Source organism: Ostrinia nubilalis, chromosome 29 (genome assembly GCF_963855985.1).
Source record: "Ostrinia nubilalis chromosome 29, ilOstNubi1.1, whole genome shotgun sequence".
Taxonomy (NCBI): domain Eukaryota; kingdom Metazoa; phylum Arthropoda; class Insecta; order Lepidoptera; family Crambidae; genus Ostrinia; species Ostrinia nubilalis.
In genome coordinates, this window is record NC_087116.1 from 7732853 (window position 1) to 7752289 (window position 19437).

The 19437-nt window shown below is 45.0% G+C and overlaps 1 protein-coding gene across 1 annotated transcript in view; it reads right to left on the bottom strand.

Moving 5' to 3' along the window:
• Positions 1-355: 355 nt before the first annotated feature.
• Positions 356-19437, bottom strand: part of LOC135085793 (putative fatty acyl-CoA reductase CG5065) — a 35285-nt gene continuing 16203 nt past the window's right edge. Inside the window, exons 4-12 of the mRNA XM_063980595.1 lie at positions 18637-18756; positions 17890-18015; positions 17076-17221; positions 13061-13366; positions 12455-12601; positions 11048-11140; positions 2488-2652; positions 1813-1911; positions 356-1339 (exon numbers count right to left, since the gene is read on the bottom strand). Of these exons, the coding sequence (XP_063836665.1) occupies positions 1129-1339; positions 1813-1911; positions 2488-2652; positions 11048-11140; positions 12455-12601; positions 13061-13366; positions 17076-17221; positions 17890-18015; positions 18637-18756 (1413 nt within the window). The 3' untranslated portion in view covers positions 356-1128. The remainder of the gene's footprint in view (positions 1340-1812; positions 1912-2487; positions 2653-11047; positions 11141-12454; positions 12602-13060; positions 13367-17075; positions 17222-17889; positions 18016-18636; positions 18757-19437) is intronic.

Here is a 19437-nt window from a genome sequence, read left to right on the forward strand (position 1 = left end):
GTGCGCTTCGTATTATTCTGTGGCTCGACTTTCGCCTGGCGCAGCAGGCCAAATAAAAAGCCTAACAAAAGCCGGACAGGCCGGACAAGACAATATTTGGCCGGACAAGACCGTAAAAAGCCAAACATGTCCGGCTAAAGCCGGACGCCTGGCAACCCTACGCGGACCAGACACAATCAGTGTTAATGACATACATTGAAGAAATGTCATTACTGCCGAACTGACAGGTGGTGGTCGGAATGAAGGAAATTTTAATACTCATACCGAAAGAAAAAACGACAGTAATATTAAGTTAATTATTAGGTACTGATAGACTCAGTTAAAGTAATTTACGTTGGGTGTAGTATGTATTGTAAACTAAACTCATAAAATAAGTTCCGAGAAGTCGAGTTTAGGATGTGATTCTTAATGATAACCCTGATCGAATTTGGCTGAGAAAAGTTTTGACAATTGACTGGCAGAGGCTGCTTTTAGCATTAAGTTCCCCATTTATACACTAGTTAGTGTATATAGTTTAATAAAATAAAAGATAAGATACGAGACCTTTAACTGATCATTTTGCCTGGTACGATGAGAGCGGATGATGACATTTATACAATAAACAAATAGGTATAAGAACACCATACACTTAAACCATACTTATGCTTAACGATCGGTTACATTCTTAACAATTTATCTTTGAGTTGAGAGAGACCAGACGTGATCTAGGCAAGTGGATTTTCGAGATTTAATCTCAAAATTTGACAAAAACCAAAAATATTTAAAGGATTTTACTGTACGATGAAAAATTCTCTGAAAATCCTTAAGCCTCAGATTCATTGGATCTACATTTTGCTCGAAACATAGCACCTTAAATAGCTAGTGTATTCATTATTAACAGGAATTATTTATTTAAAATAATTAATAGTTTTTAAATAAGTACATCGCCATTCAATACTCGAAACACACAATCTAGCTCGCGAGGTAGCTCACGCCCGTATTCATAAACGATGCTTGCTTAAGTGAAGCAGCAAATCGAACACAGCGTTAAATAGAGCCCTGTTATTGGTTCGTGTGTGACCCGCGCACTGTGAGACCTCATAGTAATGTTTGTGAATACGGGCGTCAGAAGTTCAGTGTAGTCACCTTCTAGAATATCCTAAAAGGCAGCTGAGAGCTGTCTCGGAGCCACGCGCATACTTCGGCTGCCACTCCTGAAGCCCTAACCAGACCTGCTGTTACCAGCGCAGTGAACTGCAGCAGATGCTGTGCAACGTTGTACAGCAGTTTCGGATTCAGCAGCTGGTATAGCAGCAGGATTGGGAGCAGGATTGTGATGGCGCGGTGGATGAGGTACAATCTGGAAAAAAGATGAAGTACCTAAGCATTAGGTTTTGATAGATCATGCTAAGGGACAATTTGAATATTAGGCCTCCCTAACCCGTCTCTCCAGTATGAGAAGTGTAATCCAATCCTCAATTTCATCATCATCATCATCATAATCTCAGCTATAAGACGTCCACTGCTGAACATAGGCCTCCCCCAATGCTTTCCATGTTGCCCGGTTGGTAGCGGCCTGCGTCCAGCGCCTTCCTGCTACCTTTATTATGTCGTCGGTCCACCCACGCTGCGTTTTTCGGGACGCAGCCTCCACTCCAGAACCTAGCTGTCCCATCGGCCGTCAGTTCTGCGTCAATCGTCAATCGCTGGTGTGAAATGGCAATGGACAGGGCACATAGTACGCCGAATCCTCCGTTTGCCTCTGGTTACCCATTGGGGAGGACGTCATTTGGCTGAAACGAACGAACGGTATAATGCTATGTGTGTACGTACCTGTTGAGTCGCTTCCTAGCTTCGGGCAGGTCCTCATCCTTGCCCTTACACAAGAAGACGCGGCAGCCTCGCACGAAGTTCCTGTAAGTTTCCTTCCAGCTGCAACATAACATAACATAATTTCTTATTTAATCTACAAGATATTATGGATGTAATTACTCAAGTAGGGCTAAGAGGCTAAGGCAGAACGAGGTTCATGAGCCGATGGTGCATTTTTATCCATCGGGGTTTCCCAGAAGCTTCTGGCCTTCATCTCATCTGATGAAAAGTTATGCTTTACCAATAATCTTACCTCCTTATGATAAGATTGTGGTAACTAGCTCTCCACTTAAAACAAGCCCTATCATCAAACAGACCGAACAGAGGAAGACCAAAGTACTTAGCGGGTATTTTTTTCCGTCCCTTTTTTTATGCATAACAAGGCAGTTATTTGACCACAATCGCACCTGATGTTAAGTGGGATGCAGTCTAGGATAGTACACATTCTACAATTTATATAATTCTGCCCTGTAAGTGCCTATTCACTCTCGCCTTGAAAAGGCCCGGATTATAGTCAAGTTAATAAGTTACTAATAATTATAATAGTTAGCCTTGAAGTTTTTTTCCAGTTAATTGGTTAAATACTTTTTCTTTCGTTCTTCTTACCAAAATAATACTAGTCAAACTAAAACTCACTCTATAGTCCTCGGGTCAAGGTTGAATGTTGCGGCGTCAGCGCGGGTAAGGCGCGCGCGCAGCCGGCGCACGTTGTCAGTATGGAAGTACCACTCGTGCGTCGCAAAGTACGCGAATATGTCGTTCATTCCGGACAGACGAGAGTCCAACTTGATCAGGTTGATCCTGTGGAACCCCAATACCAAACATTCATAGCCACGATAGCCGAACGGTGAAGGGGTTGGAGTGGCCGACTCGAGATCCGAGGAACGCGGGTTCGAATCCCACCGCCGCTCGACTATTGTGGTGAGCCCACTCGTAACACAAGCTTATTTAGCTTAACACGAGGGGCTAATGGGACTATTAGTATGGGCAAATACAAATTGCTAATAATCTTAAGAAAAAAACATCTTCAAAATCTATACAATATATATACAGGGTGACTTTTGTATCAGTATCCAAATTTTTTCCTGACATTAGGTATCGTTTATAGATGACATTTTTAATAAAAAATAGGTAGGTCAAATTTTAACATCAACTATTTTTTTCCTAACCAATTAATCACGTAGTGTGGTTACCGCGCTTAGCGCGTAAACATTTTGCGGGAGAGCTGGTCGAGCGGAGAGCTGGCAACGTGTGGCAACGCTCGACCGGCCGGCCTGGCCGCGCGGCGCGGCGCTTCAATCAGTCGCCCGCGCAACCCATTACGAGACGCGCGTATCGCTGCGCGCGCCGATCGTTCCGTCGTGCGGTCAACGTAATGATGTATTCGCAGCGCGAGTGTTATGAAATGATTCGGTGCTACATTTTAAGTGGAGAGAGTTTGAACCGGACCCAGAGGAATACCTCGACTTCGTAACCAAGGATTAAACCCAACAGTGCCAAACCGGTGAACGATTTTAGCGGCAAACTGAAGCGAGATCCGCGAGCAAGTAGGTAAGTACCTACACGAGACGCGAAGTGCGAAATGACACTGTAGTTTTAAATAAACTCAAAGACAATGTACAAAAGCGTGCAAGTCTGTCTGGAGAAAAATGGTATGCACTTTGGGCAATTATTAAAATAACTACTCATAATTTGTTAGTTTGTTGTTAGGTTAGGTAGGTTTGGTAAGCAATCTCAATTATTGCACATGAAAATAACGATAAATACCCCCGAATAGGTACACAAGAAAAGTAGTGTTACCGCTCTCGGTGATTTAATTTTGTTTTTGATAGTGTAATTATTGTCGTAGGTATTTAATTTTTCTACCATAAATTAGTAAGTCTGTTTAATTAAAACTAATTACCACTTTGAAATCTTTTGCATTTTGACGGTCCTAAGCCCGTGAAAGTATGAAGGGAAAATCGACAACTTATAAATCGTATCGCAATGAATGAAATGCGGTGCGGGCAGGCGCGTACGTGTGTGCGTGCGTAAGCGAGTGAGCCGTGACCACGGTGTAAGTGTTTTTTCAGACTGTTTCTGGGTGCTTTATTTTGACATTTTTGTACTGGACGATACAAAAATAAAAAATACGTGTTTTGTCTTTCGCTTCATAGATTATTATATTAAAATTTGGATACTGATACAAAAGTCACCCTGTATATTATAAAAGCGAAAGTTCACTGACTGACTCACTCACTCATCATGAAATCTCAGAAACTGCAAGTGCTAGGAGTCGCAAATTTTGCTTGGGGGTTCCTTTTAGAACGTTGGTGCACACTAAGACGGGATTTTGCAAAATTCCAAAGAGGGTGAAGCGATTTCGATAAAAGTGGACTGTATAGCGATAGGGAGACTTCCAAAATATTTCTGTGACTTGGGTGAAAAACTTTAAGATTGAAAATAATGTAAAAGGATTGCGATCGGGCTTACCTGGCTCCTGAAGATGTTTAGCCTGATACGTACAATTCAAGTAATCCCCCAGTGCTGGGCCCAGATGAGTTCCTACCGTCCTTGTAGTAACGGCCACTCTGGACACCTTCACACCGCCTCTCACGCAATCGATGATGGATTTAATAAATATACTACTTTAAACTACTGCGACACTAATTGAGAGTAATTTCTATGCTTGCGCGATAATTCCGACAAGTTTAACCGCCTTTTTGGCGATTCGAAAACGAGAGCGACACGACGGCCGAATCCAAATTTTGCAACTAACTTTATTTGACAGTTCAACCGAATGTTGCTATACAAAAAATACTAAATAATGCTACGACTATGGTTTCACATTTATGTCAAAAGTGAACATTCCGCCCACCTAAATACAACCGTATTTACTACGAAAACGAAAAAAAAGAATACGGCGAAAATTAAAAAAATACGATAAGGCAACAAGTGCAACTTACAAACTACGATACGATAGGTTTACACTCACCCTGTATTCGCGAAGGCAGTGTAAAGCGATAAACGAAACTTATTTAAATTTAATTTGATAAGTCATTTGCCAAAGGCAAAGGACAAATCTTAACGACTGGTCTTTTGTACTGCCCAGCAGCAGTCCTCACGGTCACCACTCGACAAATTCCATCTAAGCCAGGATGTAAGGCAACGATACGACCCAATGGCCACTTTTGTGGGCTTAGCTCATTAACAACTAGAACCATTGTTCCCACAGTTATATTAGCATTGGTTTTATCCCACTTAGCACGTTGCTGTAAGGTGTGCATGTATTCATTGCGCCATCTAACCCAAAAGTCCTGGTGCATCTGTTGGATAAGCTTCCAGCGCTGAAAAGCGCCAATGTTTTGACCGACAAGATTCTTCTCGGGCATTATAGTCATGGGCTCTAATGTGAGGAAATGTCCTGGGGTCAAAGCTGCAAGATCGTTAGGATCAGAACTTAAGGGGGTCAAAGGCCGAGAATTCAACATCGCTTCAACCTGAGCCAAAACGGTATAAAGCTCTTCGAAGGTAAGTCGCTGAGTACCGATAACGCGAGCCAGATGTGTCTTAACCGACTTGATCCCTGCTTCCGCTAAGCCATTGAAGTGGGGACTCCCAGGAGGACTAAACGAAAATTTTATTTCCTGAGCATCCGCGGCCTTCTGCATTAAGGAACCAAGATAGTTACTTGCACCGATAAAATTGCGACCCTGATCCGATACGAGCTGACTACACCTTCCACGACGTGCGATAAATCTGCGCAAAGCAGCAAGAAAAGCTTCCGTCGACAGCTCAGAGGCAAGCTCGATATGTATAGCTTTCGTAGTGGTACACACGAAAACGCAAATGTAACCTTTAAAGGTCTTAACACCGCGACCACGTCCGAGAGCTATATCGAAAGGTCCACCATAGTCAACGACAGAACTCGAGAAAGGCTTAATTTGGTTAACCCGATACGACGGTAAATTACCCATGAGTGGTGTGGGGGCTGGTTGCGGACGGACACGAAAACATTTAATGCAGCCCGAAATTACCGACCGAATGGCGCGTTTACACGACAGGATCCAAAAATGCTGAGCAAGGAGATTTTGTAGAGTTTGCGCACCGGGGTGCATGAAGCGAACGTGGTACTCCTGGATAATCAAGGAAGTGAGACGGTGTGAACGAGGTAGTAGCAATGGATGTTTCACTTCAAAGTCAATTTTGGCATGAGCCAAGCGACCGCCCACCCTGAGTAGACCCGCTTCATCGATAAATGGTGACAGTTTGCGGAAACTCTTCGACAGCGAATTGAGAGAACCCTTCCGCAAACTGTCCAACTCCGACGAAAAAGCACTCTCCTGCACAGATTTGATCAAAAACATAAAGGCGCCATGAATTTCGGACGGCTGCAAAAGTCCGTTATTACGGTTACAAACCGATTTAATTTTTAAATTATGAGCGAATCGAAAACAATACGAAAGAACATGTTTCACAGTGGAAACCGACGAAAATTTATTTAATAACGAGTCAATAAGGTTTGATTCGTGAGATGTCAGAAGACTGAGTATACGTTGCTCCTCCTGCACAGGTTCCTCGGTTGAGAAGGATAACGATCGAGTTACGGGCCACCTATCCTCAGACTCAGTCAGCCAAGAGGGACCGCTCCACCACATATTATGATTGACGAGGTCAACCGGTAGCAAGCCACGCGACCCACAATCCGCAGGATTCGTGTGCGTTCCGACGTGTCTCCATCTGTCAGGAGCCACAATCTCCTGGATGTGACTGACCCTATTGGCAACGAAAGTCTTCCACTTCGATGGGCACGACTTGATCCACGTCAAAGCCACACTCGAATCCGACCAAGCGAAAACGTCAATGTTGGGATGGAACGGTTTTAAGGCTTCGACCAACGAGTACATGAGGTCTGTAAGCAACACCGCAGACTGAAGTTCCAACCTCGGAATCGATTGTTTGCGGAGAGGAGCAACCTTAGTCTTCGCGCAACAAAGATTAACGATACACGAACCTTCATCATTAACTACTCGACAGTAAACAACAGCACAGTAACCACGCTCTGAAGCGTCACAGAAACCGTGGAGCTGCAACGAAACGAAAGAAGCGAAAGGGCCAACGATACGTCGAGGAATTCCCAATGACGCTAACGACGACAGCTGGGATTTGAGACGCATCCACTCGGAAGCGATCTCCGAAGGCGCATCTTCGTCCCAGGTAGCACCAGACGTCCAAAGAAGCTGCATGATATACTTGGCATAAAACGTCACAGGACCGAGAAAACCTAAAGGGTCATAAATGCGAGCGATCTCTGAGAGAATAGTACGTTTGGTGCATCTACAATGCAAAGTATCTGCAACACGAAAACTGAAAGAATCTGATTGTGGCTGCCACAACAGACCTAAGATTTTAAGCGAAAGGTCAGGAACCTCTTCAAAACGCTTGAAGTCACCCGAATACAAGTCCGAAGGGGGAAGGCTATCGAGAAAAGTGCTACTGTTAGAGGTCCACTTCCTCAGATGGAACCCACCCGACGACAATATTTTGGTCAGTTCCATCTGAAGAGAGCAAGCCTCCTCGACCGAGTTCGCACCAGTGACTACGTCATCTACATAAATGTCACGTGACAGGACTGCGGAACCAGCTGGGTACTCCTCAGCAGAATCTGTGGCAAGTTGAGCCATGGTTCGAAGAGCCTGAAACGGCGCCGACGATACTCCATACGTCACGGTTAACAATCGATAGTCACGCACTGGTCCATCAGCACTAGGACGCCACAAAATGCGCTGGTATTCCGCGTCTTCTTCTGGAACTAATATTTGCCTATACATCTGTTTCACATCTCCGGTGAAGACAACAGCATGCCAACGAAAGCGCATAAGCAGATCGAAAATATTAGTCTGAAGTTTCGGCCCGGCGAGTAAGGTTTCATTGAGTGAGACCGCTTTGCCATCTCTCGCGCTGGCATCGAAAACAACGCGGAGAGGCGTGCTGACAGATTCAGGGCGTAAAATACCGTGATGGGGTATGTAATAAAACCGACCCTCACTCGTGGGAGGAGGATCAACCTCTTCGAGATGACCGCGTTCTTTATAATCTTCCATGAAAGCGACATATTCAGCTCTTAATGCAGGACTAGTGTTCAATTTGCGTTCTAATGAGAAAAGGCGCTTAAGCGCAATTTCACGGGAATTCACAAAGACAGGTTTATTTGTGGGATCGACGAAAGGTAAGGGCACCACAAATCTACCTACATGGTTACGAGAATGATTATCGACAAAATAACTTTCACAAAGTTGGTCCTCCTTCGACAAGTAAGACTTCTGCGGAAAATTTACATTTTCTATTTCCCAGAATCTTTTAATGGAGTTATCCAACGACGTTTGTGAAAGATTCGAGACGAGAAGGCAATTATTATTGCTACGACCGACAGGTTTGGGTGTGAGTCGATTGACGTCACACTCCCCCAAAATAATCCATCCAAAGATGGTGTTAAGAGCTTTGGGCTGACCAGCCTTCCCCTTCCTAAGGCCCGGTAGTAACGAAGAAGCGAAAATATCTGCACCGAGCAGTATGTCTACCGGCCCTGGATGAGCAAAGTCGGGATCAGCGAGAGGTAAGTTCCGTATGTGCGACCATGCGGACGAATCAATAGATTGGGCAGGCTGATCAGCACAAATTGCCGACAAAACGAGAGCTTCAAATTTTATATTTGACGACAGTAACGATTTACCAGACGGTTTCAGTTCACACGACAACGAACCAAGTGGCTGAGCGACAGAATTGCCAATTCCATTGACGGAATGTTGGCCACGACAAATATTAAGTCCCAGCATTTTGGCACAGGGTTCCGAAATAAAATTACAAGCACTAGCGCAGTCTAGCAGTGCACGCACGGGTTGAAAGTTACCTGAACTATTTTTAATTAAAACCTTGACAGTCGAAAACAAGACAGTATTTTTACTAGTTATTGAAGTTAAAACGATATTATTCTTATCAGGTTGTGTACTGTCAGTTACAGATGAGGTCTGAGTTTGTTTTGTAAAATGCAATAAGGTATTGTGTGAGTTACGACACACTCCACAACGAGAAGCACGACAAGTTTTTACCCTATGTGTATCCGAAAAACACAACAAACAGAGACCATTCTGTTTAACAAAATTAAAACGAGAATTTATGTCAAGTTTTAAGAATTCATCACAAGCAGTGAGACTGTGCTGGCCACCACAAAAGCGACAGGCTGGACAAGAGACTACGAACGACTGTTTAGGCTTGCTTACAACACTATGTTTACCCTTAAAAGAACCACCCGAATTATTCGACAGAGGTACGACACTCGAGAGGTCCAGTGCCCTATATTGCTTTTCGATAAAATTAATGACGTCTGAGAACAACGGAATTTCATCACTATTATGCTGTAGTTGAAATGCTTCACGAGTGCATTTATCCAATTTTGACCACAATAGGTAAAAGAGCATAAAGTTACTATTTGGTAAACTGTATTTATTTAAGACCGATAAGTTCTCAGTAAACGTGCGATGAATACGTTCAAGGTCACTGGCCGTCTTTGTTTTGATCGGTTCACAGGATAATATTTTTTCGTAATAGTGTGTAGCAATCTGTCTCTTTTTGTCATAGTATTTCCGTAAACAACCGTATGCATCCGTATAACTTTCATTGCTAAGCGGATAATTTTTAATTAGTTCATAAGCAGAATTTTGTACACTCGACAACAAATAGTGTAACTTTTCGACATTCGATATATTATTTCTGGTATGAATTAACGAATCAAAAAGTTGAATAAACGATACCCAATTTTCTAATTTCCCATCGAAAGGTTTAATGTCAATTTTAGGTAAATTAGCCACAACTGCCTCGCCAACACAGGGTTTCGATTCACTTTCTTGTGATTGTTTACTACGCAAACGATGTTTAATAGCTAACATTTTCTTCTCGAATTCGTAAGTTGCACTCATCTCCTCACTCCGCGCAGACGGATCCGATAACGATAACAACACCTTCCGCTGCGCGTCATGGAATTCATTAGCAAGATCTTTAATGTCCGCCTTAGTGTATCCTAATAATTCGGAACTTTCAATAAATTCCAATCGCATAATAGCATAATCCCGTGCAATTCTATTTGCATCTGCAATTTCAACAAGTGATTCATTTGTTGACATTGGCATTTTGAACGACAGATTAAACCAACAGACTGTCAAACAAAAATCAATAACATTAATCGATAAAAAAAAAGAACTAACCCGGTAAATGTTATGATTGTCTATGGTAGGAAGTAGTAGTGCCAACAAACAAAAAATCGACAGTGAAAAATATGGCGTACTACAACTGCCACCACAACGACACGAAACGAAACGATTTATCGCGCAAAGCAAACCACCCTCAACTAATTTATAAAAATGAAAAATGTGTTAAATCACGAAAAATATGTTGGAAATCGCCACGAAAAGGCACTTTTCAATAAAATGCGGCTCGGAAGGCCAAAAAAATGAAGCGATTTCGATAAAAGTGGACTGTATAGCGATAGGGAGACTTCCAAAATATTTCTGTGACTTGGGTGAAAAACTTTAAGATTGAAAATAATGTAAAAGGATTGCGATCGGGCTTACCTGGCTCCTGAAGATGTTTAGCCTGATACGTACAATTCAAGTAATCCCCCAGTGCTGGGCCCAGATGAGTTCCTACCGTCCTTGTAGTAACGGCCACTCTGGACACCTTCACACCGCCTCTCACGCAATCGATGATGGATTTAATAAATATACTACTTTAAACTACTGCGACACTAATTGAGAGTAATTTCTATGCTTGCGCGATAATTCCGACAAGTTTAACCGCCTTTTTGGCGATTCGAAAACGAGAGCGACACGACGGCCGAATCCAAATTTTGCAACTAACTTTATTTGACAGTTCAACCGAATGTTGCTATACAAAAAATACTAAATAATGCTACGACTATGGTTTCACATTTATGTCAAAAGTGAACAGAGGGTAAAACGGGATCCAGGCGTACCAGGTCGCAGACGGCCGGTAGTTATTCATATTATTATTATTTTTATTGTACTGCTTGTTCCGACATTGTCCTGTTTTGTATAACTAATATTTAAATTATATAAATAAAATAAAAAACAGCATACTAATCGCGACAATAGCCAACTAAACGGTGAAGGTTTCGTTAGTGAACATCATGCAAATATATTACCTGGATTTTTGATGGCTGAAGATCCTCATCACGTATTCCATTATATGGAAAGGAACAGTCTGCACCAAGAACTTCACGATTTCGTAAATGAACCTGTAATGAAAACCACGAGGTTATTAATTATGGAACTTTTAATCTATAATACTCACTCATTACGAAATCTCAGAAACTACAAGTGCTAGGAGTCTCAAATTTTGCATGGGGGTTCCTTTTAAAACGTAGGTGCTCACTAAGAACGGATTTTACGAAACTCCACCCCTAAGGGGTAAAACAGGATCCACGCGTTACGCTTACGAAGTCGTGGGAGGCCGCTAGTTTGATTGTATTTGCAACTGATTTAGTTGAATGATTCCGATACTACTGGACAGACTTGAAAAGTCATTCAACATTAGAATCCTATCTTGTTTGTTTCTGACAAATATAGGAGGTACAAAGTTCGCCGGGGCAACTAGTAGCTCATAAAAATAATGTTATTTGACAAAGTCGAAGCTACACAGCACACAGCTACTTTTAGCATCAGCAATCGGCGACCTCATAAAGGTAGCAGGAAGGCGCTGGATGCAGGCCGCTACCAACCTGGCGTTGTAGAAATCATTGGGCGAGGCCTATGTTCAGCAGTGGACGCGTGGCTGAAATGATGATGATGATCGGCTACTGATTCGATGCAGCATCGCGATTTCGCGACTTCATGTCATTCATCTTAAAATTGACTAAATCGTCAATCGCCGATGCTAACGCCCGTATTCACGAACGATGCTTGCTTGAAGCAGTGATTGGTTCGTGTCTCACCCTGTGCGTCTACGCGCACTGTGAGACCTCATAGTAATGTAAATTAATACGGGTGTACGGGATTTGTAAAGCATCGCTCCCGTGCCCGGGATATGGGGTCAGGAAGGGAACTAACTCCCTAGTGAGCCTAGAGTCCCTATTCGCTAAGACACTAATGCCCATTTTCACCATCAATCCCTATTTTTTATGAAACCTCTATGTAAAAAAAAATCCTGTTATGTGTTACCATAGGGGTCACTTAAAAATTAAAGATTGATGGCAAAAGCGGGTATAAGTCCCTAGAGCCTTAGTCCTGCCTAACAATATACAATACTTAGAATAAGGGTTGATAATATTATTGACCAGAAGGGCGCGCAACCCTCATCACAAATTGGTTCCCGCTGAAAACCAGCTTCTCGGCATGACGTTTGTGTCATGTCGCGATTTTTGCTGAGCGGGCGCCTATTCAGCATATGTTTTTATTTATTGTTTGTTATGTTTTTTTATGTACTTACTCTTGCTTTGTATACCTACCTTAAATGATAATTGAATAAAGACATTCTTATTCTTATTCTTATATAAAGGAAGGTAGCACTCGTGCTGTGTCTCTAAAGCTAAAATAATTGATTGCTAACTGACCGGTTCCTGGTGAACATGCAGAAGGGGTACCACGCGACTTCGAGCAGTGGCTCGCGACGCGCGCCGTCCACTAGCGCTGCACACATCTCGCCCCACTTCGTCGGCTGCTCTACCGTGCTGCAGTTGTACACGCGGACATCGGGCGAGCTGTGAAAGAATGGGAGCATGAGGACAAAGAAGCACTTCTGTTATTATGGGGGACACTGACATTTTAATAACTATTTAGCTATCACGGCTCACGTGATACAGTGTGAGTAATATCATTTACTATAATCTGAAAATAATTATGAAAATGAAAAATTATAAAATCAAAAAAATCAAAATCAAAAATTTCTTTATTTGTTTAGAGCGCTGGTAGGGCAAAAAAATAATGAGACATGTATAGGCTCCTTAAGAGCATTTTTGACGATTTGTAAGTACTAATTTAATCAGTCTAAACAAATAAAGATAATTTTGATTTGATTTGAGTTCAGTTCAATTGAGATTTTCTGGTAAAGATTCGGGGGCCCTGGTGCACTGCCTCGCCTAGCTCTTTAGTAGCTACGCCCCTGCCTTTGGGTCAAACCCTAAAAACACCATAGACCAGACATTATTGAAGTTCCTTACTTGTCCATAGCAGTCTCCCAGGCGACGGCGATGAGCGTGTCAATAGCGATGTCCACGGGCAGCAGATCGGCTCGCTTATCGACGCTGCAGCTGAAGACGTGCGTGAATCCTTTAGCGACGGCCACGATGACGCTGCTCGGCCCGTTGTAGTTGTCGATATACCCCGGGCAAGGGTGCCGGATCGCTGCCATCACTATCGTGGGACGGAAGATTGCTTTCGGGTACGCTTTGCACGAATGCTCGGCCACCACCGCCTCGCCCATCTTTTTGGTGAACGTGTAGGTGTTCGGCATAGGGTGGATTATCCTGGAACAGAAGCATCGAATTACGTGTGAGACAGCGTCAAGATTTTTTTAAAGAATTGGTCAATTTCATATACAATGGTTCATACTTAAATCTCCAAGATAATAAATCCGTTACTAGTAGCTACCTAGGTACCTAGTTATAATAATAGACTGTGAGGCAGCCAGCCTACAACTCACTCTATTGGTTTGAGCAATCTGACGTGGACGACGCCATGATAAGATTGGACATTCAATTATTGTGGTGTGGCCTCAGCAGCGTGCAGTAGGTATACTCGCCCGTATTAACAACAACACAATAATAATTAATACAACCTTTAAGTTTGGCTATGGGCGTAGACTGTCATCTTACGATGATCGAAGGGTTGAGTTCCGGGTGGATACGCTGGGTGTCCGTCGCCAACAGCAGGACCTATACTATCTGCACAAAATAGTCCATTCCCATCTGGACTCTCCTTATCTCCTATCACATATAAACTTTAACGCCAGACCCAATCCCAGACATCCTCGAGCGTTTCGACTCCAAGTGCTAACAAACAACACCTCCTTTTACAACCCAATGGTGCGCATGTGTCGTCTGTACGACGACCTGACATGCCGTGAAGGGGATTTAGATGTCTTTGACGTAAACCACAACAGATTTCGTAGACAAGTGATAGACTTACTCAGTTCGGTGCCTCGCAAAGGTAACCATTAGAACGGAAACTTTAACTTTCTTTATTGTTTTATAATTTAATATTGTTATACCCTGTGTCGCTATTCATCATGCTGTGTGTATACAATTAGGTTGTCAATCTAGCTCTGAACTACTAACCATGTGTACTTAACTATCTACTAACAAAACTCGATTGTCAACTGTAGTATATACCTAATAAATAAATAAAATAAATAAGTATTCACAAACATTACTATGAGGTCTCACAGTGCTTGTGGACGCACGAACCAATCACAGAGCTCTATTCAACGCTGTGCGTTCGAAAGCATCGTGAATACGGGCGTACTTTCTCATCACGTAACGTCGCTTGCGCTGGCGTGCTCGGGCACGGCGTCCTTCAGCGACAGCTGCTGTGTGTGTATACTGTCTCACCATGGCTGCTGTGTGCTGTAGCCTCAGCAACCAACGTGGTCTCACCTCTTGAGATCTCTTGGCCGTCACGCTGTAGATCCTGGCTATACAGGTGGGAACGAGAGGTGGGAATAGTCCCGTTGTCTCACCACTTGATATCCTGCGCGCCGGCGCGGTCGGGTATGGCATCCTTCAGCGACAGCTGCTGTGTGTAGCATCAGCAGCGTGCAGTATACTGTCTCACCATGGCTGCTGTGTGCTGTAGCCTCAGCAACCAACGTGGTCTCACCTCTTAAGATCTCTTGGCGGTCAAGCTGTAGATCCTGGCTATACAGGTGGGAACGAGAGGTGGGAATAGTCCCGTTGTCTCACCTCTTGATATCCTGCGCACTGGCGTGGTCGGGCAGCGGGTACACGCGCTCCTGTAGCGATAGCTACTGTGTGTGTAGCGTCAGCAGCAGTTGTATACTGTCTAATCTGTTGACGTCGCTTGTGCTGGCTGCTGTGTGCTGTGGCCTCATTAGCGTGCAGTATACTGTCTCACCAAGGCTGCAGTGTGCTGTAGCGTCAGTAGCGTGCAGTATACTGTCTCACCACGGCTACTGTGTACTGTAGCGTCAGTAGCGTGCAGTATACTGTCTCACCACAGCTGCTGTGTGCTGTAGCCTCAGCAACGTGGTCTCACCTCTTAAGATCTCTTGGCGGTCAAGCTGTAGATCCTGGCTATACAGGTGGGAACGAGAGGTGGGAATAGTCCCGTTGTCTCACCACTTGATATCCTGCGCTCCGGCGCGGTCGGGTATGGCGTCCTTCAGCGACAGCTGCTGTGTGTGTATACTGTCTCACCACGGCTGCTGTGCGCTGTGCTGTGACGTCAGCAGCGTGCAGTATACTGTCTCACCATGGCTGCTGTGTGCTGTGGCCTCAGCAGCTGTATACTGGCTTACCTCTTGACGTCGTGCATCATGACGTGCAGTATACTGTCTCACCTGTTAACGTCGTTTGTGCTGGCTGCTATGTGCTGTAGCCTCAGCAGCTGTATTCTGTCTCACCTCTTGAGATCCTGCGCGCTGGTGTGGTCGGGCACGGCGCTCCTGCAGCGATAGCTGCTGTGTGCTGTGACGTCAGCAGCGTGCAGTAATACTGTCTCACCATGGCTGCTGTGTGCTGTAGCCTCAGCAACGTGGTCTCACCTCTTGAGATCTCTTGGCCGTCACGCTGTAGATCCTGGCTACACAGGAGTGGCAGCGGTTGGGATAGTCCCGTTGTCTCACCTCTTGATATCCTGCGCGCCGGCGCGGTCGGGTATGGCATCCTTCAGCGACAGCTGCTGTGTGTAGCATCAGCAGCGTGCAGTATACTGTCTCACCATGGCTGCTGTGTGCTGTGGCCTCAGCAGCTGTATTCTGTTTCACCTCTTGAGATCCTGCGCGCTGGTGTGGTCGGGCACGGCGAGCGCGCGCTCCAGCTCGTCGTCCAGCGCGGCCGGCAGCGGGTACACGCGCTCCTGCAGCGATAGCTGCTGTGTGCTGTGACGTCAGCAGCGTGCAGTAATACTGTCACACCATGGCTGCTGTGTGCTGTAGCCTCAGCAACCAACGTGGTCTCACCTCTTAAGATCTCTTGGCGGTCAAGCTGTAGATCCTGGCTACACAGGAGTGGCAGTGGTTGGGATAGTCCCGTTGTCTCACCTCTTGATATCCTGCGCACTGGCGTGGTCGGGAAGCGGGTACACGCGCTCCTGTAGCGACAGCTACTGTGTGCTGTAGCGTCAGCAGCGTAGTATACTGTCTCACCTGTTGACGTCGCTTGTGCTGGCTGCTGTGTTCTGTGGCCCCAGCAGCGTGCTGTATACTGTCTCACCTCTTGATATCCTGCGAGCTGGTGTGGTCGGGCACGGCGAGCGCGCGCTCCAGCTCGTCGTCCAGCGCGGCGGGCAGTGGGTACACGCGCTCCCCCAGCGACAGCTATTGTGTGTGTAGCGTCAGCAGCAGTTGTATACTGTCTAACCTGTTGACGTCGTGTACTGCTGCTATGCGCTGTGCCTCATTAGCGTGCAGTATACTGTCTCACCACGGCTGCTGTGTGCTGTAGCGTCATCTTGCAGCTGTAGATCCTGGCTACACAGGAGTCGCAGCGGTGGGAACGAGAGGTGGGAATAGTCCCATTGTCTCACCTCTTGATGTCGCTTGCGCTGGTGTGGTCGGGCACGGCGGGCAGCGGGTACACGCGCTCCTCAAGCGACAGCTGCTGTGTGTGTAGCGTCAACAGCAGCTGTATCTGTATACCGTCTCTAGCGTGTGTGTAGTGGCAGCAGCATGCAGTATACTGTCTCACCATGGCTGCTGTGTGCTGTAGCCTCATCAGCTGTATACTGGCTTACCTCTTGACGTCGTGCATCATGACGTGCAGTATACTGTCTCACCTGTTAACGTCGTTTGTGCTGGCTGCTATGTGCTGTAGCCTCAGCAGCAGTATACTGGCTCACCTCTTGATATCCTGCGCGCTGGTGTGGTCGGGCACGGCGAGCAGCGGGTACACGCGCTCATGCAGCGACAGCTGCTGTGTGTAGCATCAGCAGCGTGCAGTATACTGTCTCACCATGGCTGCTGTGTGCTGTGGCCTCAGCAGCTGTATTCTGTCTCACCTCTTGAGATCCTGCGCGCTGGTGTGGTCGGGCACTTTGAGCGCGCGTTCTAACTCTTCGTCCAGCGCGGCCGGCAGCGGGTACACGCGCTCCTCCAGCGCCGGCACCTCCACGTTGCAGTAGCCCGTCGACACGTGCACTAACGCCTGCCGACAAACGTGCCAATAAAATAATCCATAGGAACTCTGTGACGAAACGACGTCTTCCAGCTAAGAAGAAGATGGCATAGACCAGCTTGTACTAAACCTTGTGAATGTCGTGGAAAGCGCCTGGATGTGGGCAGAAAACCTCTTGGTGGAAGCTTTAGTCCATTATACGCTTTCCGTCTTAAGATCTTACGGACAATCTTGTACGGTTAGCGCATCAAACAATTCATAAGTTGCAAAATATCACCTAAAGTACACAGTACCTTGACATTTGACCGCCAGACTTCATTCAACTTTTACCTTATTTATACATACAGTGCACAAGTACCTACCTTGATATTGGGCAGCGAGTCGCACAGCTGCAGCAGGCGGCGCACGGACAGCACGTTGAGCTGACTAGACTATTTCTTATAGCAAAATAGCCCCGATCATATCCACGTAAGTACCTAACTCGACGTCTAGCTGCTATAGTCGGCAGCAATTGAAGTCCGGTCGCCGAGCAGACAGAATTTCGTCCAATGACCCCAAGCTACCCATCCTTATCGCTGTCGCGACTGTGTGACGGGCGGCCGCAGTGAGTGTGAGCTTGGGGCCATTGGACGAGATTCTATCTGCTCGGCGACCGGACTTTAGACTATGTTTATTGTTTATTGCAAGTCCACAAGTACCTTGATATTGGGCAGCGTGTCGCACAGCTGCAGCAGGCGGCGTACAGACAGCACGTTTAGCTCGGCCGCGAGTCGCAGCGGCTCGTCGAACCGCACCGTCGCCGCGCAGTGGAACACCACCGACACCTGCACGACAAACATTGTAACTAGCTGTGCCCTGCGGTGTTACCCGCGGTGAAACGTAGCCTATGTTTTAAACCAGGGTGTCAGCTAACTCCATACCAAATTTTATTAAAATCGCTCCAGCCGTTTAGACGTGAAGAAGTAACAAACATACACACTCAAAAACTTTCGCGTTTATAATATTAGTGTGAGTACTTAGTGCCTTGCTGCTACCTTTATGAGGTCATCGAAAGCAAGAAGGCGCCAGATGTAGGCTGTTACCAACCAAGCGATGTGGAAACCATTGGAAGAGGCCTATGTTCAGCAGTGGAAACCCTGTGGTTGAATAAATGATAATGATGATGATGCTGTAACGCTTTGATTACTCGTACCTATCTACGAGTAGTACATTTTCATGCTTAAACCACTGAACAGATTTATTTTTCCTAGTTTTCATTAAAGTGGACAGGAGAGGAAATGTGATTGAATAACTGATTAGATTTCGTAGGATTTCGTTCTTTCCACCTCTCCGTTCGGAAATCTGATTGGTTATCAAAATACTCTCTCCTCTCTAATTTGTTGGAAACCGGGCCTTAGTTTATGAGTTATTTTGAGTGTATCTGTGTTATAAGTAGTGTTGCGTACCTCTTGCATCTCCTCCAAATCAGCCGCACAGAGACCCAGAACGGGCTTCGTGACGTCACCGGCGACCGCGTGTAGCTTGTCCAGCTGGGCAGGGTGGCTTTGACGAAGGCCGTCGAACACCTGGAAGGACCATTGGTTGTTTAAAAGAACCTACAACTGGAACTTTCTGGTACACTCTTTAGTGTCCAGGCGAAACTATCAGCCAGATACATTTATTGGTTGGTTTGATGTAAACTCACACTAAGCCCTCAGAGCATTCGAAGAGCTGCATTTTTATGAGCTTGCTGCTATCAGCTCAGCTAGTGTTAGCTGCAAGTCTTCCCGCGTTTTGCGGAATCCAGGCAGAATAATAAATAATAAAATAATAATAAAACATTTATTCGCTGCAATTTTAGGGTTACAAATTAGGTGTGGACTTCCTCTATTAAGTACATAAGCACCTGTGTCAGAGGTAGCCGCTCTTCCATAGCATAGCATTGTAAAAAAAACCTTGGTAGGGTGCAGTAAACATTTCAAACCAAAAGAAAAACAAAAATGAAAGTTAAAGTTAAACATCGAGACTATGTAAAACTTAAATAATAAAAGTATAATTTAAATTAGTGAGCCAAATAAAGTAACAGTAAGTATGTGGTGTGTGTGTGTGTGAATATGTGTGAATGTGGTGTATGTGTGTGTGTGTGAATGTGTGTGTGTGTATGTGTGTGTGTTTGTGTTTGTGTGAAAATAATGAAATATTATTAAAATTTAAGTTAGCCTAAATTTCAATAAGTTACGTATGAATTTTCAATATATTTTCAGTCT